General features: G+C 41.4%; 1 protein-coding gene across 1 annotated transcript in view; it reads left to right on the plus strand.

The window, feature by feature from the left end:
• The first annotated feature begins 220 nt into the window (after positions 1–220).
• LOC140128252 (A.superbus venom factor 1-like) overlaps positions 221–23,304 on the plus strand; it is a 63,084-nt gene continuing 40,000 nt past the window's right edge. The window contains exons 1-17 of the mRNA XM_072149812.1: positions 221–312; positions 1,804–1,990; positions 3,724–3,886; positions 4,817–4,887; positions 6,145–6,230; positions 6,336–6,418; positions 8,038–8,125; positions 8,265–8,367; positions 9,803–9,923; positions 10,246–10,361; positions 12,992–13,138; positions 13,539–13,745; positions 15,366–15,569; positions 22,179–22,340; positions 22,420–22,549; positions 22,653–22,727; positions 22,814–23,014. Of these exons, the coding sequence (XP_072005913.1) occupies positions 248–312; positions 1,804–1,990; positions 3,724–3,886; positions 4,817–4,887; positions 6,145–6,230; positions 6,336–6,418; positions 8,038–8,125; positions 8,265–8,367; positions 9,803–9,923; positions 10,246–10,361; positions 12,992–13,138; positions 13,539–13,745; positions 15,366–15,569; positions 22,179–22,340; positions 22,420–22,549; positions 22,653–22,727; positions 22,814–23,014 (2,209 nt within the window). The 5' untranslated portion in view covers positions 221–247. The remainder of the gene's footprint in view (positions 313–1,803; positions 1,991–3,723; positions 3,887–4,816; positions 4,888–6,144; positions 6,231–6,335; positions 6,419–8,037; positions 8,126–8,264; positions 8,368–9,802; positions 9,924–10,245; positions 10,362–12,991; positions 13,139–13,538; positions 13,746–15,365; positions 15,570–22,178; positions 22,341–22,419; positions 22,550–22,652; positions 22,728–22,813; positions 23,015–23,304) is intronic.

Genomic DNA, 23,304 nt, shown 5'->3' on the forward strand with positions numbered 1-23,304 from the left:
GTAATTTTATATATTCTATATATTTTGCCTTTTTACTCCCTCTGTATTATGCAATGACTTCTGATGCGGGAGCTGTGTATTTGCCTTTGAAATAAATATCCGTGTCCCTGACCATCAGTCAATTGTTGCCAAACATCAGCCTCTAATTCTCTCCTGTTACTGATTAAAGAGGTAATTTATTCTAAATACGACTCAATAAATACCCCCCTCTGAGGTCTACAAGGCAGCACATCCTCCAGGCAGCATCATGAGGTTTGGAGCCTTGTGCCTTATTCTTCTATATGGACTCATTGGATCCTATGCAGATCAACCGTAAGTAGAGCCGGACTCTGTAATCAGTTACTTCATATGAAGGATTTACAGAGCCAGATACATAAATTTCTTATTGCTCTGTAAATCAAATTTACACTACACATCTAGCCAAGAGCACATAACGTGTAAGGGAAATAGCAATGTTTTTGTATTTTGGAATTTTTCTATTGTTTTGTTCTTCATAACAAACAAAATTAAAAAAAAAACAATAGAGCTTAAGGTTCTACAAATATTTCCTGAAGTCTTGGGTGAGAAGTTCTTTTTCCTTTTTCTTTTCGCATGCTGATCTATCTTTTTATCTCAAGCAATCAATAAGGCTGAGTGGCCACTGCCAGCATTTATACAACCATGTAGTATTTTATGTCCCTGATATGCACAGGTAACAGAGGAGCTCAATAACTAACTTTTGTGATCTGATCCACAAACAGTGATACAGGTTCAAGCCAAAAAAAATCCATAGAAAGAGCAGTCGGAGTTGGACTCACCCTAACTGGTCCAATGTTCTTCTTTATTTTGTAATCTTACATGAACAAATAAGTACATCAGGGTGGGGAGGGAAGACTCACAGGACATCACAAAATCCTCAACGGGCGTTTCATGTTACAACGCTTCCTCCGGTTTGTGTGTGCAACGCGTTGTAACATGAAACTGTCGTTGCTGATTTTGTGATATCTGGTAAATCCTCCCTTCCCATTGTAATGTACTAACTTGTTCATGTAAGTTTACAAAATAAAGAAGAACATTGGACCTGTTATGGTGAGCGCCGCTCCAACTACCGTATTTTCCGGGCCATTAGGCGCACTGGACTATAAGGCGCATTAATAGTAAACGCCTTATATATGGAATAATTCCATATATAAGGCGCACCGGACTATAAGGCGCAGGGTCCGGGGGCATGGCGGAGGTCCGGGGGCGTGGCAGGTAAACGGAGCGGAGACCGACCCGGCAGGAGGTGAGCGGTCTCCAGGGAAGGGGGTCCGTTCAGGTGGAGGAGGGCAGCGGACCCTACTTACATAGATCCACGCTACCGGAGACAGCAGATCTCCAGCGGAAACTGCAGACCGACGCGGCAGAAGTTGGTTTGCGCTATGGCGCCTGTTGTTCGTGCCGCGTGGTCTGCAGTTCCCGCTGGAGATCTGCGGTCTCCGGTAGCGGGGACCTATGTAAGTAGGGTCCGCTGCCCTCCTCCATACATAGGGCGCACCGGGCTATAAGGCGCACTTTGGATTTCTGAGGAAATCCTAGGTTTTTATGTGCGTCTTATAGTCCGGAAAATACGGTACTCTTTTTATAGATTTGTTTAAATCTATCTTTCACACAGTGATGCTTCAAAGTTTTCTATAGAAATGTTGGCTCATGACATGTTATATATGTTTAAAAACTTTTCTTCTTGTTCAAGGGGAGGTTTGGGATAATACTTTCAATACCAGAGTTCTGCTATTTCTAGGAAAACACCTAAACTTCTTTGAGGACCTGTTTTTCTTCCACCAGATGCCTCCTGATAACACCCAATGTGCTGCGTGTGGACAGTGAAGAGACCATTATAGTAGATGGACAGGGAGCAGAGTTTGAAGCGGACATCACAGTCCAGGACTTTCCCCGGAGGACATATTTTTTAACCACCAGCAAAGTCTCTGTGAATCAAACTAGCAAGTTCTTCGGAAATGTTAAGCTTACGGTAAGATCTCAATTTCTTGAGAAAAAGTAACATAATCATTGCACCTCACTTACCTCTACTTGCACTTGTACAATGATAACATGTGGTTCCTTATGGTGGCCACCAGTCATGATTATCTCTACCATAATGGGAGACACTTATTATTCCATGACATGATCACTCTACAACTACTTCTACTTCTAACATGAGTTTCCAAATCTAATTGATCTTCCATGACTAATACCCAGACCCAATCTATTAATCTGATTCTAGGAAACTTCCATCACTCTCTTATTGCTCTTAAAGTGTCCACTTTCAATCTCTGAGCTTTCACCTAGGAACACCTTTTTAAGCAACAAAGCCCCCCCACTACCGATCTTATGCCAAGGTTAAATCAAGCCTATGGCAACGTATCTATGATTCAGAGCTGTGTCAAAAGTATCTTCTACAGAGTTCATAACAGACCAAATGTGTTCATGCTGATGATTCTTTTAGTCATGTATTTTTCAGTTGTATATAAGCGCATGGAATTGCATAATGAGATTAGTATAAATGGATGGGCGTGCATTAAAAGACAATCTATCGTCAGATCTACTGATGGTAGACGCCCTCAACAAAATGCTCAATACCTTGTCTAGAGGGATGATATTTTTTTCCTGGGAGGACTTTATAAAAATATGTAAATGAGTCTGAGGCCCTGTGGCCAACTTCTCCCCATATTCTTGGCTCCACTTCCTTATAATATATTCACACCCCTCGCTCTCACTGTTCTCCCTGGTCCTGCTCACAGAGCGCTGTCTTGCAGACAACCGGTGAGGATGCTGGCTGCCTGTGGCTCTGCAGGTAGGATGAGGGAATATTGGAGAGCGAGGGGTGTGAATATATTATATCGCTGTGGAGCCAGACGTCGGCTGGAATGCCTCAGACAAATTTACATAATTTTTATAAAGTTGTATTTATGTAAAATACAGACAGTCCAGGATTGATCAAATAGATATTCCTTAGACAGGGTAGCAAGCATTTTGTTGTTGGCATCTATCATTAGTATATCTGATGGTAGATGTCCTTTAAAAGAGTTCTGATTCTCGACTATTGTTTTTATCACCCTGGTTGACCGGTATGTTGTCAGGTAAATGGAGGAATTTGGTTTGTGCAAAAAATAGAAAAAATTAAGCATTTTTATAATTCTCACACTTCACACCATGTGCAAAATAGCTCACATGTCACAAGTCTCCTTAGATGGCTCCCATAAAGCCTATTGTTCTTTCTTGGGACCTGCGGATGGGCTTAACTGAAGGAGAACATAATCTGCGTTAGTATGTCGGGGGGGGGGGGGCAACCGATAGGGGGGTAGTGTAGCTAAACCATGCGCAGCCCATATTATGCATAGAAAGGGCATAGAAAGGACATTGATCAGTCATCCAGTGCTCCTCACACACATGGCTGGTGATCGGCCAACACAGAAAATGTTCTCCTGTGTCAGACCCAAAATACAGATGAAGGAATTCATAGTGACCAGGGTAAGCAGTATTTTTACTTAATCATAAGGTAGTAAGCAAAATACTATATACTATATACTTGAGAAAATGCAATTTTCATTTAAACTGGAAAAAACTTTTAGATTCCCAGCAAAATCACCATAAATTATGGAGTATGACTCGCTTCTCATTGAGAGACTTCCCTATAATTTGTACCTCTAACAATATCATCAAGATATCTCTACCGCAACATGATAACGTTTTTGTTTTCTACAGATTCCCTCCGATAATTTGGAAAAAGACCCAAATAAGAAGCAGTTTGTGTACGTTTCTATGAAGTCACCAGTTTGCACCCTGGAGAAAGTTGTCCTGGTGTCTTATCAAAGTGGCTTCATCTTCATACAGACCGACAAACCCATCTACACCCCGGGATCTAGAGGTACAGACACCTAACTAAGAGGGAGACAAGAAGGGAATGAGAGTGACATATGAATGAAATATATTCCCCCTGTGTAGAACTTGTGGCCAAACAGGAGGGCTTTCTATTGAGGGAAATGGCTTGAAGATCGGCAGGGGGATTGATGGGAGCCGCCGGATTAAATGTAGGCCTGGAAGTGGCCAGTGCCAATCACCTGTGTGCTGGCCCTTTAAATCTTGAAGTACCGCCGCGCAAGGGGCCTAGTCCGGATGGGAGCAGGAGCATGGAGAGTTAAGTCAATGGGAGCGGAGCCGAGGCATCAGAGAGGGGCACGGGTGCACCTGCGATCCGGGTTATGGATCGCGGGGGTGCCCGGGACACAAAATTTATTAAAATCGTAAACGAATTAATATTATTAAGAGAATGTTATAGATGAATCCTCATATTCTTATAAGCTTGATGTCCTAATTATGGTGGGAAACTATGGGGGGGATTTGTCATACACTGGCATAAAGACCTGTGGGATAGAGGTATAAAGGTAATAATAGAAGTGAGCTTTCCCCATATATACAGGATAGGTGTAGTGGTGGAGACATTTTCTGTTTTCTGGCATAGAAGCAGTAAAATTAAAGCTGCAAATGTGGGCAGTCAGGGCCGGAGCAGCAGGTGGAGTGGGTGGACATGGGTAGGGCCTCTTTCGAAAAACGGGCAAAAAACAGGTTGTTGATACAACTTTGAATACTACAGAGCCTTGTCCTTAGAAGTACATGGTAAAAATTATATAGAAATGTACAGTAGGTGGGAGAATGTTAGGATATTGCATTGGGTCTAGGAAATATCAAGGTATATACAGAATTTTCACTTACAGAAGGAATAATCAGAATATACCTTAACAAAATGGTGATAATATATAAACATATTTTGTATAATTATTTCTTCATTATTATTAAGTTTTATACAGGCTTTTTACCATGACACCGGATCTCAATCCAACAAGAAAATCAGTGATCATCGAGTTCCTGGTAAGATGGAATTTTTCTCCTGTATATGTCATAGTAGTAAGATGTACATGTTGTGTTCTTAGCAATTTAGCTTTACCCCAAATAAAGAAGTGAAAATTGTGCTCACCCCCATATATCAAAACAGCAAACAGTTACACCCATGCAAAAAAGAGAGCAAAGGTAAAGGGCGGCACTGTGAGAAAGTGGATTAAAGCCAATGTAGGTGCAGGCGGCTTGCAAAGGTCCAGCTCAAGACCCAAAATCTAACGAATCCAATACAGAAAAGCAGCACTCCCTACCATTGAAATGTTTATTCACATGGATACGGAGTGCTGCTTTCTTTGTAGAACAAAGATTGATATCTGTTGTAACTATACAGAAATTTATCAACCATTTATATAAATATCCTTCTTTTCTTGTTGGCATTGATATCTCTTTCGGATATGTGGCATATTTATTCTTTGTTCTCGGCTCATTTTCTGATACTGCTTCATGTATTGGATTCATGCAAAAAAATACAACAAAACATATGCAGATTTGATATTGAGAAATCATAACGACTTATCCCAAAAATTACAGTAAGTCATTTTATGCCCAATTTAACAGCTATAGAAATAAAACTAAAAAATAATGCTGGGAAAGTATCTGAAAGATGTTGTCACATGTGCAGTATTGGCTGTTGAGTCAGGGACCTCTTTTCCATATAGAAGTCCCATGGGTGGGATTTTCATCAGAGGTCTATGTAACATCCAATGTCTGCCAAAAATTACACTTCTTTATGGTCTAACCAAAGTTTTCCAGTTTTGATGGGGGGGACCACATTGATTTGTATAAAGTCTGAGATGAAAATTTACTCCACTATGAAGCTATTGGTTCCACACTAACATAGTGCGTCTATATAGAGAATATTATTTCGAATAGTCTAATACTTTATCTAGAAGAATTATTTGTCTTAGGTGCTAGGATGCACCTACTGTGGTGGTACAATTTCTAACATGTGGGTAGCATCAGGCGTGGTCAGTGGCTACAAAGCAGCACTGGCCACCTTAGCGTACCACGTATTGTACTGGGAGATGGTGTGGAGGATAGTGGCCCATGCACTTACACACAGCACAGTTATTAGATATATGGCCACCACCAGGTGCCAGTGGCAGTTGTCATCCTGCCTGGTTTTCGCCTTGATATGTTTTCTAATTGGACATTTCTATTATGACCATAACGCCTGACAAACAATCTTGACCAAAACTATATGATTAAAATATTCTATTTTCTTCATAGACTCCAGAGAATGTATTGGTCAAAAGAGATCTCATACAATCAACTGGAATCACTCCCTTAACTTACGCACTTTCTGATCTTGTAAGGTGAGAGACAAACCATGGGAATAGAGGAACAAATATTTTTCATGAGGACAATGATTGTAATGTTGATAATAAAGGCAATGACTAGTTTTGCCCTTTATTTTCCAGTTTGGGAATATGGACCATATCAGCAAAGTTTGATGACAGCGCAGTACAGAATTTTACTGCCCAATTCGAAGTGAAGGAATATGGTAAGAATAGGATTGAAGTAATTAGGTGTAACAATTGAAAAGTCTAGATAATCACTTCATCCTCCTGTTTTGATGCTCAAACCATGTAAATTATCTTGATTATGATATCCAGTTTTCCTATGAAAGTGAGTGGAAAAATAGTCATATAAGAACATTGGTCATTACTGTAATTTGCAGAAGGAGCCAGGAGAGCGTCTGTCTTCCAATTCTCATAATTACTGGAGGTCCCAGTGGTGGGATCCACTGCAGTCTGATATTTAACTACTATCCTGTGTATAGAAGATAAGGATCTGTTGTGGAAATACCCCATTGTAGAGATTTTTATATCAATTTCCCATCCTTAAATACATCTAAAAAAAGAAAGCAGATACTGTTGATACCAGAAGAGTAATGACTGCTTCTGCAAGCCACCTGTTATTTCCTATAGAAAAATACGAAGAATATTCTAGAGTTTGTCAGGACAGAATACCTAAATAAAAAAAACATTATCAAATTATAATTCTCTTTAATGTTATTGGAAAATATTTTCTTTACCCACGAAAAGCAAAACAAGCAGTGTAGTACCTGGAAAACACTTTTAGTGTCAAACTATAAAATCCTGGTAGTGGAAAGACTTTGTCCCTAAGTCTTTTTACTAAGAAGAAGTAATTGGTGCTCACCCCTTTAGGAGTCTTCAATCCCTGGTCGGCGCCATCCTCTCTCCATGATGTATAGCTGAGGATGTACTGAATTCTTTCATAAGTTTCACTCTGAAACTTGTACTGCGATTAGTATTTTATGTTTGCGAAATAACTGGATTGATGTGCAGCACACACTCCTGCTAATCACCTCCGGTTTATTAACAGTGAACACGCTGTTGCGGACACATTCTCCATCCATTCATTCCACTCCTTTGCTGTTAGAGCTGTGTTCCAATCGTTTTGGGGACCTAGACTCTGATCTCTGTATTCTGGTATCTTGACCTTATGCCTGTAATCAGACTTCCCTTCTGCCTTGAGATTCTGTACTGCATTAGCCCTTTTGTTGTGACCCGAATCTGGTGAATATTCTTCTTTGTTTGTTTTGTTTTGTCTTCATTTCCATGTTTTGCATTTTGGCACAGAAAGGGAACATCTTTCCCCCTACCATCTAGGGTGAGTGAGGCAAATAGGTAGAGGGGACTGGGAAAGGCACAATGTCTCTGTTTCTGCATTTATAGCCTAATAAGATGTTCCAAAGGTAGTTGGCCATTTAGAATTTCAAGACTTCTTCTGATTCCATGAAACACAGATGGCTGTTGCTGCTACCTTTGGAATAACTTGTTATTCCTCCCTTCCCCATGTGCAGATCTTGTTGTCAGTATGTACAATAAAATATATCATGGGTTGAAGTGGCCATATGATTTTTAATTATTATTATCATTGAACTTGTCCATTCATTGATTAGAGCTAAATCCCCACTTCCTGTACCCATTGCAGCACACACCCCACCACTACCAAGGCCACTTATCAGTGCCTCTTCAATCTCTACATTGATATTCTTGTGATATGTCAGCTATAATCTTCACACCCAGTGGTAACTTGTTGTACTGCAAATCATTACAAATACTAATTTCATGCCATATTTTACATTTATTTCAGTTCTACCAAGTTTTGAAATAAAAATCACTACAAGTAAGAAATTCTTTCACATTAAAGATGAAGAGCTAAGGGTGGACATAGAGGCAAAGTAAGTGGAGGAATTGGGCTGGTTCGAAATTTGGTTACAAATAGATGCGTCTGGGAAGTTTCTGTGTGGAGCATCGGTGACATCTATGGAAACATCACTAATGAGACTGGTGGTAAAAGATTATTATATTTCTCTCTAGTTATCTCTATGGTAAACCTGTAAATGGCAAGGCCTTTGTTCTCTTTGGAATCAAGAGAGACAATGAGAAGACCAGTCTATCGGATACCTTAAGAAGAATAGAGGTAATGATATTGTATCTAATTATCACTGAAGAAAAGAGAAAAAATGTAGGGGCACTGCTCATATCCTCGAATTCCTATATACACTTTTTACACCCTCTAAATTGTGGGGTTAACGATGATATTTTTACATGGAGTCCATCCGATCTGGAGAAAAAACATATACGGTGCTCTGACTTGATCAACAAAAGAGAAGGTCTTTCATCTGGCATACATCAAAAGAGTAGAGAAATAGTCGGCACTCACTGTTTTTTCATTAAAATTTCTTTTTCTTTTATTTCATATTCTTTAAAAAATATTTTGTTTCACAGGGAGAGACAGCTGACAGCAGGAAAAAACGGGGGTGAGGATTAGAGGGACGAGTCGTTTCGCGCTATCCTAGCGCTTCATCTTGCCTCGAAAGAGATATTGTATCTCTTTACCTATATGGCAGATATTTATCCATGTATTCAGGGCAGCACATGCAAAGCAGTTCTCCATGAAGTAGGGCCACCCCCTTGAAGTCTATAGTAGGCACCCAGCATACACTGTATATCAGATACCTGTCCAAAAAACAGCACCACCACCTGGGCTGGGTAAGCAGTGGCAAACCCACCCTACAGTGTTCCTGCAGGCTATGACCCTGTATACTCAAATATACCGATAAATATACCTGATAAAGGCACATCTAGGAACCTGCTAAATAACCCTGAGAGACTCTGCAAGTTGATAGGGAAAACGTACTTCGTTTGGCAGCTGCTAGATGCTGCAGCAGACGGGTAACATGAAGCCAGAGACCAAAAGGCTTACACACAAGGATACAGAGGGACAAACAATAGACACAGACAAACAAGCAGGCTTGGACAGAACTGGGTCAAAACCAAGATGGTGGCAAAGCACAGAATCTAATTGAATCAAAGAGATTAAGTAAATGTAACAGATGTTGGAAACATAAGTAAAAATAAACAGAAATTTGGAGAAGCTATGAGGAGGTTTAATAGAACTGGGCAGCTATATAAAAAAGGTTCCTGGACACCACCCCCAGCAGTTGCCTGGATCATCCCTGTTGGATAGGGCTTGGTGTTGAGGAACTATGAGGAAGCTACGAGGAGGTTTAATAGAACTGGGCAGCTATTTAAAAAAGGTTCCTGGACACCGCCCACAGCAGTTGCCTGGATCATCCCTGTTGGATAGGGCTTGGTGTTGAGTAACTATGAGGAAGCTACGAGTAGGTTTAATAGAACTGGGCAGCTATTTAAAAAAGGTTCCTGGACACCGCCCCCAGCAGTTGCCTGGATCATCCCTGTTGGACAGGGCTTGGTGCTGAGGAACCTACAGCAGAAACCTAAGCTGCTGTTCACACATACAAAACACAGAGTAAAATTAATATCACCTAATCCACATTCTGAAAACTTTGGCACAATGTCACATGGTATTTGTTATTTCTATTTTGAAACAGATCACCGATGGTGAAGGTTTTACTGTATTGAGAAGACAAGACTTGGTGAAGTATTTTAAAGAAGAATTGGACATGTTACAGTACACCTTATATGTGTCTGTCACTGTTATTACAGATTCAGGTAGGTGATACTAATACTGTATCTCCACAATCTTCCATTTATCCAGAATATATCTAATCCTGCATTATTGGGAGCCAAATGAGAAAATATTGTCTTGCTTATTTTGTCTAAAAGGAAGAAGATGGAATCTTATATTATCATAAAACCCAAATTACAACCCCATGCATGGTCTAAATAATACCACTATGTAGTGTCAAACACCATACACAATGGCAGTTGGCTCCCTGTGATCAGACATTTACGCCTCATCTTGTGGATAAGAAATTCCCTAAAGGGAAGACCTCTTTAATAATCCTCTACTATATAATCGTTTCTCTTCCAGGCAGTGAGTTGCTGGAGTCTGAGCTGGAGAATATTTATTTTGTGACGTCTCCATACAAAATCCTCTACACAAAAACCTCCAAGTTTTTCAAGCCTGGCATGCCATTTGACCTTATGGTAAGTGTAAGGATTTTAGTTATAATGCCGTGTTTTACAATATTATATTGTGTTATTATCAGAGAAAGTCCCGAGCAAAAAAAATAAAAATTCCCCTTTTTCCATTTTTTTTTCATTACATCAGTTCTCTTAACTCTGACATATATTTTTTTGTTAGAAAAAACTATTTTCCACATTGGAATGATCCAGATTTCATATGTACGTGGATCCAGTGTTTTCCAACGATCCTAAAATTCTTCTGTTTGCGCCTTGAACTGTCATATCAGTATTTTTACTGCTTAAAAAATTAGAGATCCGTGGATAAGATGATTGGGGATATTATAGATCTTAAACAACCACTCATTTACTAGGGGTTGCAGAGGGCACTTTTGTTTGACTTTTTTGGAATGAGTGCCGGATTTAACTTTCAAATTGTGTTGCACCACAAAAAAGAAGGGGAACTCCGTTGGACCTGAGGGGGATTCCGGATATCGGGCGCATGATCTTAGTGAATCGCGGCACAGTGCATGATCGTTGGACAATGCACTTTCTGTGAACTCTACTGTGCCCCATTAGTGTAAGATGAACAGTTTCAAAACAGTTGCAATTAGAGAAATTCTGTATTTTATTGTTCCATGTGCAGAGAAAAATTAAGCATGTGCCCTGAGGGAAGGTCGAAAAAAAAATCTAAATTCCAAGAAAATCCACTCTTGAGCCATCTTCTAACATGGCTAGGGCATATTTAATATGCCTTCTCGACCTCTTCTCTGCCTCTTTGGGTGTGTCGGGGAATGGAAAAGGCAGAAATCGGGACAGGCTGGGGCAGGCAGAGGCATGAAATCTGAGGTAGAGAATTTTTTACTGTGTGGTCTCCATACAAAATCCTCTACACAAAAACCTTCCAAGTTTTCCAAGCCTGGCATGCCATTTGACCTCATGGTGAGTGTATGTATCTATATTAGTGCGGAGACGATAGAAAAAAAACTCCCCCAGATTAGATCTGGTCTTAGGTCCAAATTGGTGGAGTTTGCTTCCGATCTACTAAGGGGACATTCACGCGGTCAGGTGCTCGCACCTCATGCACCCAGATGTTAATGAGGCCTAAGAGAACAGAGCCACTTAGTATATACAGGTGCTGAAGGGCTAAGGGGGAATTTTAAGATGGCTGTTCAAGACTGCTGTTTTAAGGCTTCTAGTTATTCAGTTCTGAGAAATATGTTACTCAAGAGCAGTTTTTGTCCACCAGGCCAGGGCCTGTTTTAAGTAGAGATTTTTGAACGCCCTCAATGTAGATATAATTTCATTTTAATTTTCTTCCTCAATGCTCACTGCTTGGAACACATTTTAAATATCAGCTTGTTGTTTCGAATATCTTTCCCTGAGTGTGTCCTCAATGCTGCGGCTTACCATGAGTCTGATATGAACGTTGGACAGTACAGGCAGTCCCTGACTTACAGGACACCTGACTTACAACAAAAAGTGTTAAAGTGTTGTCACTGGGGAAAAAAAAATTCTTTGACGTTACTATTTGAAAATATACAGTTCCGACTCAAATACAAATTCAACTTACAGTATATTCTCGAGTATAAGCCTATCACAATATAAGCTGAGGTATTTAATTTTACCACAAAAGACTAGGAAAACTATTGACCAAGACATGAACTGCTTTTAACTTCTTAACTTATCCTCAGAGCAAGCTTTTTGCCCGTTTCTACATTTACCCCAACTAGGAATGAGCAGACCCAAACATTGGGATTTAGCCAGAAGAACGGGTTTGGCATTCAGGCTCACCCCCAGCAGCCCAGCAGTAACACCTGACCTGAGCACTTAGTGCTAACACTCGCGATCGGTGCTGGGACTGATCTTGGATGTTCACCCATCCAAGATGGCACCACCATCTTGGATCAGTTCCTTGCTCCCAGTAACCTCATTGGGGAGGGTTAATCTGTCTCCATGACAGTCCGGGTCTATGTAAAACACCAAGGCTTGTCATTTCTGGAGATCTAATACAGTGTGCCAGTGGTAACGGTAAGACCTCCTAGGGTTATAGGAAGTCTGCAAATACAGTATCAAAATTAAAAAGTTTAAAAAAAATGTTATAAACATACTTTCAAAAAAGTTTAATAAAAAACTTTAATAAAAAGTTATAAAATGGACGTACAGTCCAAAAAATATGTAAATATCAAAACTTTATCAAAATGTTACCTTACACAGCTTTGTACGTGATAAATATGCAAGAAGATGGCAAAAGATAGAAAAGGTTTAACTTTTTTAAATCTATCAAAAGCTTAAATGAATTCTAAATTTGGAATCTCTCTGATCATACCAACCCAAAGAATAAAGGGGAATGTTTAATTTTCAGTGAACAATGAAAGTTGTAAAAACAGAGTCCAAAAGAAAATGGAACAAAAGTGTTTCAATTTCTCAACATTTGGAAGTATAATTTTCCAGGACCTTTGGGGAATTTAGCATGAATTCAATTTTTTTTGCACTGCCAGCCAATTCTATAGAATATTTTTGGAAATGTTCTTACCTCACACTATAATATTACCAAGGCTTTCATTAAACTTGACAAATATTTTCCAGTATTGTCAATATGACATAATAGGGTGAGGGGATCCAAGTCTAATTTCTGCCCTTATCCATTTTAGGTCTATGTCACCAATCCTGATGGGACTCCAGCTGATCGTGTCCCTGTTGTAGCAGAACCAGCAAATGTTAGAGGAGTAACTCAGGAAGATGGAACTGTTCGTCTGACCCTAAATACTGCCTCAGACCTAAAGCAGTTGAATATAAAGGTAATATTCCTGTGTCAGTAAGTCTCACCATTTAGAGTAGAGTTTAGTAGAGGGAATGAGTGGCCTCATGGGTCTGTGCTGTTACCTAATGAACATTTAGGGTTTGCTCACACATATGTTGGGATTTTATGTTACTTTTAATTCTTAAATGATAGAAGCTCCAATACAGCATCACCAGGCACCAATGTAAGATAATGGGGCATCAGATATTGTTTGTGTCCTACATAGAGCTTGACTTGTCGTTCTACATATTCTAGATGTGAGCAGAACTTCACATAAACCAAATCTGTATGTTGATTTTCCCCAGGAATATTATATGTTAGACTGTTATCACATTATAATTATTACATTACTTTATTGTAATAATAATAAATAACTAATTTTATCTTTTTGCTTCTAGGTGTCGACCACAGTGGAACAATTAACCAAGGACCAACAAGCTTCTGCCTCCATGGTGGCCTCTCCATACAAACCCACTGGTGGTAACTACCTTCATATCGGTGTCACCGGAGGGGAATTTAAAATAGGAGAAAATGCAGTTATCAACTTTATTATCAGAAACACTGACCCAGATGTCCGAACCCAGATCACCCATTACAACTATGTGGTAAGTGATGTGTGTTTTTATCTTTTAATACTATACACAGAGTGGACCATGCACAACCACCAAAACAAGGGAAATGTCAGCACACAAAGCAAGCTATAGAATATTCAAAGAGATAAAGAGGTGTGCCAATAGACAAAATTATGTAAAAAAGTAATAAATCTTTATTTCAACAATAGAAAAACTCCATCAAGGCATGAAGGGCAAGTTAAAAACAATTAATAAACATACATGAGTCAAAATGTTTGGCACAACCAGGTAAGGTTCACCAAACAAACACCTCCTCCATACAGTGGAACCTGGCCCCTAGTATGATACAAGTACAATAGAAAGATGAATAAGGCCCAAGCTGTCTAATGACCCTGAACAGATGAAGATAAATCTGCCATAACAATCATAGTGCGGCTGTAGGATAAATGGGTAAGTATACATTACGAGTCAGTGGTCAGCAGGCAGGCATCAGTACAATCAGTCAACAGGGCGGCTCAGCAGTAATGGAGGACGTGGAGGACTCCCCACGCGTTCCGTCTCCCAAGTGGAGACTTCCTCAGGGGTGAAAGTGTCCTCAATCAAGCCATGCTCCCTTAAGTACCCCCCCCCCGTTGTACCTTACAACAGATGTATCTCCAATCAATGGTGCCGTGTGTTCAGCGCCAAAACCGGATACGTCGTCCAAACCGGAAGTGACATCAAAAACGGAAGTGAAACCAAACCCGGAATTGACGTCAAAACCGGATGTGATGTCAGACTCTGCTGACAAAGATCGCGATACCAGGGTGCTAGGTAATGAAAAGGCGTCATGTATACAATAGTGTCAATGTATACAATTGTGAAATTTCACTACTGGGATTTTTAGTTTTGTGCAGTATTAGCATCTGGTCACCCAATACTTTTGGCTAATGAGCTTCATTCTTATTTATTTTTAACCAAAAATTCCATTATAGAGTTTTCAATAGTGGGTTTGTAGGTCAGTCCCTCAGTGACCCGGCTGAGGATCATGAGCTACTCGAACATTTTATGATGAGGTTTCTCTGACCAAGGTCTTCTTCTAATACCGGGAACCCTTAGCAAAGCTTCCTGTAACTTAAGGTTGTTAAGATCAGGTCAATGTATTACTTGAATACTAGTAGTGTCTTGCTCAACAGATCTTCTTAAGGACATGTCCCATATGAATCCATATGTAGTAGAGGTTCATATATTTTAATTTGCATTTTGTATCACTAATGAGTATTTTTTAGTGTTATAAGTGAGTCATAGTAACCAAGGATAAGCGGATCCACAAAGGTCTTGAAATGTAAACCCCAATGATAATATCCACAATCTGTGTTGTCACCAATCACGGTTGTTGCCCTTTAAATGCCACGCCACCTCCGATTAGATCACTTGGAGGGTCACAAGGCTTTGCCTGTGGAATCCGATCATTGGCATTTCTGGGGTTGGGAGTGCGGCTGGTTTAAGCTTAATGTCGAAGCCAAAGTTCTGGCTGAAAACCAGGCTTGAGGACTCACAATGTTTAGTGTTTTGGTCCGTTCATCACTAGTTATGCCACTGATTTCCTCCTAAAAGGTAAAGAAAAAAAATTCTAGATGCATCATTCATCTCTCTAATGATGTATTTATGCAGATAATGAACAAAGGTCGAATAATGAAGGTGGGGACACAGGAGAGGAGTAAAGGCCAGACTCTGGTTACTATGTCACTGTCTGTAACAGAAGAATTTATCCCATCCTTCCGCATTTTGGCTTATTATACCGTGGACACTGGATCATACCGGGAGGTTGTAGCCGACTCTTTATGGATTGATGTGGAAGATACCTGTATGGGAACGGTAAGATGAAATTTATGGCTATAAGAGTGCAGAAAACCCCAAGTAGTTTTATTGAGAGGTTGTATCATTTTAGTTTGGGTATAGTTATAGTACAATAGTTCATGCAAATGTATGCCCGCTGGGCCTTAACCTGTACCTTCACCAAGTTGGAGTGGAGTGGTCATACCTCCCGTCTCCATTGTGATGCATGGTGCATGGCGCCATGTGCTACACCATATCGCTCCGTGCACGCATTGCCGTATATGGGGGACATACGTAAGCTTGCGGCCGTACAGATGTGCCCCTGATGGTCGTGTGAGTGCAGCTTCAGTCTTCCTGAATTCCCATATTCAGCTTTAAAAAACTCTTCCAAGCTCTTTGGTAATAAACCTCACCTATTAGGGCACTTTCATATTGAAAACAATACAGTCATACATTGAGATAATTGCTAAATAATGTTAAGCATTCAATAGTCCAAAATTGATTTTACTATAATGACTGCTTGCCAAATCCCAACACTCCATTCAATTCTATTACATTTCTTCCCCTCCTGTCTTTTTATTTTTCATAACTTTTTGTCCAATTGGTTCTTTCTCCCTGGTGATCTATTAGTACAACATTATCTTGGAAGATTCATTTGCACTAACAATGAATGAGTACTGTATAAATACATTGGGGCACATTTACTTACCCGGGCCGGTAGTGAACCAGCGGCGGGTTCCCCGGCGCTGATCCGGGTCCACCAGGTGTCGCTGCTACGCTGAAGTCCGCTGAAGTTCACCATTAGTTGCTTGGTGCAACGCTGAAAAAATTCAGCGTTTTTTCTAAATTTGTTGGGTTTTCCGATGGTCACGCCCCCCGATTTCTGTCACATGCATGCCGGCACGGATGTGCCACAGTCCGATCGCGTGCGCCAAAAACCCAAGGCAATTCGGCGCAAAACGGTAATTTTCGAGAAACGCAGAGACAAATAGCGATTCGGGCCCTTAGTAAATGACCCCCATTGTGTAAAATATCGTATTAAACCCTGAGATAAGTGACATCATGTGACACAACATGCCATGCTGAATGGGTGTCCTCTTCTGCCACAAATTATGTCAATTCAGGAAGTCACCAACACGAATTATCATAGATATTCCACCCATTCAGAAATAATAATGGAAGATGACACATAATTTTGGTTAATGGATTAAATTTCTAGAGATGAATTAATTCCCTGGTGCTGTACAGTCAGTAAGGGGTTCAAATACATTACATAAAGAAAAGAACAAATGCAAATACAAATACAAAACTAAAGAGATCAAGAGACAAGTGGGAGGAGGACATTTACGGTGAGGGCTCATAATCTATATGGCAGGGTAGAGGGAGCAGAGCAGTGGAAGGTGGGTGATAGACATATTTTGGTAGAGAGTTCCATAGCATGGGAGATGCACCGGAGAAGTCCTGGTTATGGTTGTGAGCAGAGCAGATGGTAAATGATTGAAGCTGAAGATGCTGTAAGTAACGGATATTATGTGTAGGAAGATATTAGCTGATATGTTCAAAGATAAATGGAGGGGGTAGGTTACAGATGGCTTTATAGGTCATGGTCAGTATTTTAAATTAAATTTGCTGCGCAATATGTAACCAGTGGAGAGACTGGCAGAGAGGAGAGGCCAAGAAGAAGCGAGGAGAGGAAAGGTCTAGGCAAGCAGCAGAGTTAAGAATAGTTTTAAGGGCGTTAGAGAGTTTGCTGTGAGGCCACAGAGAAGAATGTTGTAGTAAACTAAGTGGGAGATAATAAGGGCATGGACTAGCAATGTTGTAGACTATGGATTGAGGGTCAGTTGCAGGAGACATTCTTGAGGCGTCAGTTTGTGGTAAGATCCTGTATGTGAGGCTTCAAAGATAAGGCAGAGTCAAAGATGACTCCAAGGCAGCTGACTTTAGGCACTGGGAAAAGTGTGGAGCCATTAATTGTGTTGGCTCGGTGTTCCGCCTCTGATCGTATTCCCTGTCACAGGGTTACCTTCAGCCACCATGTCCGGCCATGCTCTAGCTCCCTCAGGGGAGCAGCGGTCTCTCTCTTTCTTAAAGGAGCAAGACATTTCCCAACTAGGCTATCCCAGCCTATTAGCGTGCACTCCCAGCCAAATACCCCAGCAAATACCCATTTCTCCACACCTGAGTAAAGGTTCCTAGCTTGCTAGTCTTGCTGTATGGTGTTTGTTTCTGTCTGCTACCCGTATATTACCCCCAGTTGTTCCTGACTCTGATTTGATCTGTGCTCCCTGCTTTACCACCCCAGATTGTTTATTGAGCCTGAACTGCCTGCCACAACCCTCTGCCTGCCCCTGGATTCTGATTGAATGCTGCCTTCCTTCACTACGGACTGTTACTGACTATCCGCCTTGCCTGACCTCTTGGTAGCACATACCAGTGTCTCTGTGCCCGCTGGGCCAGCTGCTATCTATACTTGGACCACAAGAGGTGGCAGCGTTACGATCTCTCCGCAAAAAAAGTCCAGATCCCTGTGTAGGGGTAAAAGGCTGAATACCGGAGAGGTCCAGGGATAACGCCCAAAGTCACACCAGTTATATAGCACAGGGGTTTCACAACCCTCTTCTTGTTATAGTTTGCTCAGGTCATGGACCCTGCTGGACAAGCCAAGAAACCTGTGCAAGCTTTGCAAGAGGACATGTGTGATCTGCACCAGAATCAGGATCAGCTTATGCAGGCTATTGCTAATCACCTACACTCTGCAGCATTCCCTGTAGTACCAGAGGTCCCAGCCACATCAGCTCCTCAGTCTGGCAGCTTCTGTCTGTTCTGCTGACCAGCTTCCACTTCAACCACATTATGATGGAAGTGCTAGAGCCTGCCATGGATTCCTGAACTAGTGTCTAATCCATTTAAGCTGCATGCATATCTGTTTCCTACTGAGCGGTGGCATTGATTGATTCCTTTCTTTCTGGAGAAGCTTTATCCTGGGATAATCCTTTCTGGGAGCATGGCAACCTACTTCACTCTGGGAGCTGTATCCAACTTCATTCAAGAGTTTTACAGCACAAACTCCCTGTGACTTGCCTTGAGAAGCCTGTATCCTTACCTCTCTAAATTGCAGATGTTTTCCAGAGAGTTGATCATTGAAACCCTGTCACTGAAAATAGAGGCAATGCACTCAGAGAGAATCTGGTTTTTCGTTCTGCCCAATGCCTTGGACCAAGTTCTTCTGGGCCTCCCCTGGTTCCAACGCCATTCCCTGGTCTTCTACTGAGACACTGGTGAAGTCCTGCAATGATGGTACTTGCTGCCAAAGTAACTGTATGTGCAAGGTCCTTACTGTCTTTCTGTGAACTCTGAGCTGCTACCTTCCAGCACAGTATGCTGCCTATGCAGATTTATTCAGCAAAAAGGAGGCTGAGATTCTCCCACCACATCGCCCATTTTACTGTCCGATTGGTCCTCCTCATGGACAGGATTATCCTCTGTCTATGCCAGAGACTCTGGACATGTCTGAATATATTAAGGAGAAACTATAGAGAGAGTTTTAAAGGATGTCTTCTTCTCCAGCTGGAGCTGTTTTTTTCTTTGTACAAAAGAAGAATGGGTCCCTTCGACCTTTTATATATTTATGCAGTTTGAATAAGATCACCATCAAGAACAAGTATCCCTTGTCTCTTATCTCTGAACTCTTTTATAGGATCCGTAGAGCTAAAGTCTTCTCTAAGTTGGATCTCTGAGGGGCCTACAACTTGATCCTTATCTGTGAAGGTGACGAGTGGAAAACTGCATTCAACACTCAATATGGTCACCACCAGTATCTGTTGATGCCCTATGGTCTGTGTAATTCTCCAGCTGTGTTCCAAGAGTTTGTGAACAACATCTTTCAACATCTTTTGGTTGAATATAATTGGTGGTACAGCATCTCAACTACATTCTGATCTACTCTCCCAATTGGATGATGCATCAGAGGCATGTTCGCCTCCCTTTTCTTGGTTATATTGTGTCTGTTAAGGGTCTTCAAATGGACCCAGAAAAAGTAAATTCTGTCCTGGATTGACCTCGTCCTCTGGGTCTCCGTGCTATACAACGTTTTTGGGGATTTGGGAACAAATTTCTCTTCGCTCACTGCCCCCCTCTCTGCTCTCACTAAGAAGGGGGTGAATGCAAAGAATTGGGCTCTTGAGGCTGAATCTGCATTTTCTGAGTTGTAAAGGTCATTTACTTCAGCCTCTGTTCTTCATCATCCTGTCACATGACAATTCTTCCTGGAGGTTGTTGCCTTGTCCATCAGTGCCAAAGCTCTTCTGTTCCAAACAAAAGCTCAGGGAAAATCCCTGTCCTGTGTTTTTTCTCCAAGCTCTTCTCCTCTGCAGAAAGAAACTATTACATTGGGGATTATGAACTTTTAGCCATCAAGTTTGCCCTGGAAGAGTGGAGACATCTCTTGGAGGGATATATGTACCCTCTAATTATTTATACAGACCACAGATTACCTACCTATAGTCTGCAATGCGGCAAGCCAGATGGTCCCTGTTCTTTGCCAGATTTGCTTTTGAACTTTATTTTCATCCTACTGACAAAAACATTGATGCTGATGCTCTCTCCAGATCTTTTGAGACTATGAAGAAGGAAGAAGACTATTGGCACATCATAAAACATTCAAGAGTTGTCTTGCTGCTCCACTGGGCACACAATTCTAAGTTTGCTGGTCAATCTGGAACTTGTAAGACACTGGACTTTATTTCATGTCAATACTGGTGGTCTATGCTTCCTAAAAATGTGCGGGAATATGTCTCTGCATGTGCTAATAGTGCACAGAACAAAAGTACCAATTCCAAACCCACAGGCTTACTTCTACCCCTACCAGTTCCTGATAGGCCTTGGCAGTATATCCCCATAGATTTCATCACAGACCTGCCTCCTTCGTCCCGGTTGTACTACCATTTGGGTTGTGGTGGATTGCTTCTCCAAGAGAGAACGCTTCATTCCTCTGTCTCGTCTTCCGTATGCTTCTTGGTTGACAACTCTGTTTGTTCATCACATATTCCATTTGCATGGACTTCCTCTTCATATTTTCTTTGATTATGGTATCCAGTTCTCATCAAATTGCCAGAGAGCTATGTGTAAACTTCTGGGATTAAAATTAGATTTCTCCAGCAATTCCTTGGTCACGTTGGATTCGTCAATCCTATTCTTGAGGGATACCTCCAACACTTTGTCTCTGCTCTACAGGATAACTGGGTGCAGCAACTTCTCTTATAACAATCATACTAGTTGAACTACTGCTGCATCTCCATTCTTCACTGTTAACAGCCTACATCCTCCTGTACCTCTTCCTGTACCGGTTCTTCAGCAAATAAACTCTGTGTCTTACAAGCTCTGTGTACCTCCGTCCCTCGGAATACCTAACTTCTTTCATGTTCCCCTTTTCAAACCATTGATTCTCAACCGCTACAGTAAAGATTCTGTCCCTGCTTCTGCTCCTGGTGGTACTGGTGATGTTTATGAGGTCAAGGAGATTCTGAACTGCATGAAAATAGGAAGATGAAACTATTATCTGGTAGACTGGAAGGGGTTTGGTCCATAAGAGAGGTTTTGGGAACCTGGGGAGAACATTGATGCCCTAATCAAAAGATTCCTGTCCGGTTCAGGTCCCAAGCAGAAGGGGCATGGTGGTTGGGGACTATGATGCTTGTAACAGCTTAACAGCTGGTAACAGCCTCTGGCCACACTACCCTTCGCAGACTTACCTTCAACCGCCATGTCCGGCTATGCTCTAGCCCTCATAGGGCGTGGGCGGCGTCTCTCTCTCCTTCTTAAAGGAGCAGGGTGTTTCCCAACTAGACTGTCCCAGCCTATCAGCGTGCACCTCCAGCCATATACCCCAGCAAACCCTTTTCTTTGCGCCTGAGCAAAGGTTGCTAGTCCTGCTGTATGGTGATTTTTTCTTTCTGCAACCTGTGTGTGACCCAAAGTTAAACCAGTTAGATAACACTGTGGGTTCACAACCCGCTGCTTGTTACACTAGGTCTCATTGGAGGGATGTGTTATGTGGAGGGAAAAAAACTTTGTCCATGTTAAGTTTTAAAAAACTGGTTGACCAGTTGACTGAATTCTCTCTGGAATTCTGTCTAGAAGAGAGAAAATATCTGGACCAGAAATATAGATCTTTGTGCCATCAGGACCTGTCAGCAATAAAAAGGGCAATGAAGCTGCTTACTAAAGTAGCATCTCCTAGCGATACCCCATTGATTGATAAACTGGCATTGATAAACTGGTAGCTGTATCGGACCCTCCGATAAAGCTAGCAAACACTGCCACGCTGTCCAATAGGAACGCTGGACCATGCTCAAAGTGGTCGGGCGTATTCATGAGGGGTCGGTCCAGGCTTCATGCGGCAGTCATCGCCTCCTAGTCCCATTCCCTCATGAATACTTTAGTAAACAGCTACTAGTGCCTTTTTGTGGGTGACAGGTCCTCTTGAATGAGCTGTCCTAGGCCAGAGGTGTAGGTGGAGAATAGTAGGGGTCTCATGACAGAACCTTGAGAGATGCCAATAGGGAGGGGCTGTGATGAAGAGGTGGTGATAAGATCCACATTCTAATGGGAAGATAAATTATGTTAACAAATGCATCATTTCTACAGCTGCGAATAACAGGAGAAAAAGACAGAGACAATATGATTCAACAACCTGGATCCTCCATGATGCTGAAGCTACAAGCAGATCATAAGGCTACTGTGGGACTGGTGGCTGTGGATAGAGGTGTCTATGCGATCAACAGTAAACTGAAGATCAACCAGGGCAAGGTGAAACATTGGAAGAGAAAAAAAGGTTTATCAAAACTTAGTTTACAGTCTTCACTAAGTATTATCTCCTTCTGTAAAGGTCTGGGAATCGGTGGAAAAATACGACATTGGTTGCACACCGGGATGTGGTGCCGATACACCAGGGGTCTTTTATGATGCCGGCCTTGCCCTGCAGACAAACTTCCAGATAACAACTCCTCAGAGATCAGGTGATCAATTGTAAATGTTTCCAAAATGGTTGGGGATTGGTCTCTTAGTGTCACCACTAATCACAAAGTAGATCCTTATAATTTTTGTCACATTTTTCCACAGAGCCAATATGTCAGCCTCAACTAAAGCGCAGACGACGTGCCTCAGCCATACTGATTCAAGAAAGAGACAAAAAAGGTAAAAAATGGACAATAAGTGGTCACCTGCTCAAATTCCCTGCTTGTGAATGTACTGGAGAAGTTACTACTTCCCTTTCCTTCCAGCATCACAATACTCAGGACTGGAGAAGACATGTTGTAAGGATGGTATGCTTAAAAACCCCATGGGTCATACCTGTGAACGCCGGACTCGCCATATTCAGGATGGACAGAAATGTATTGATGCTTTCCTGGACTGCTGCAAACACATCCAAAAGCAAATCGAACTTGAGAAAGAACTGCATAAAGATGATGACGATGCAAGAAGTAAGGATATTATACTCATAAAGCAGGAGATGTAACCAAGGTGGCAAAGATCCAACTCATAAAATGCAGAGCAAATTGAAATATCTCCCCGATTGTTGTAAGAGGGAAAGTTGCAGGTTCAATATCAGCTGACTTCAGGATCATAAACTGATTATTTATTGGCGGACATCAGGATTTTATGTTATATAATCCACAATTTTTGCTTCATTTTGCCAATTTTGTGCCACTCTCCTGCTCAATATTCAGATTTTTCCATGATAGAAGATCTGAAAGGAAAGAAGGATACATTT

The sequence above is a fragment of the Engystomops pustulosus genome, chromosome 4, assembly GCF_040894005.1.
Source record: "Engystomops pustulosus chromosome 4, aEngPut4.maternal, whole genome shotgun sequence".
Classification (NCBI taxonomy): domain Eukaryota; kingdom Metazoa; phylum Chordata; class Amphibia; order Anura; family Leptodactylidae; genus Engystomops; species Engystomops pustulosus.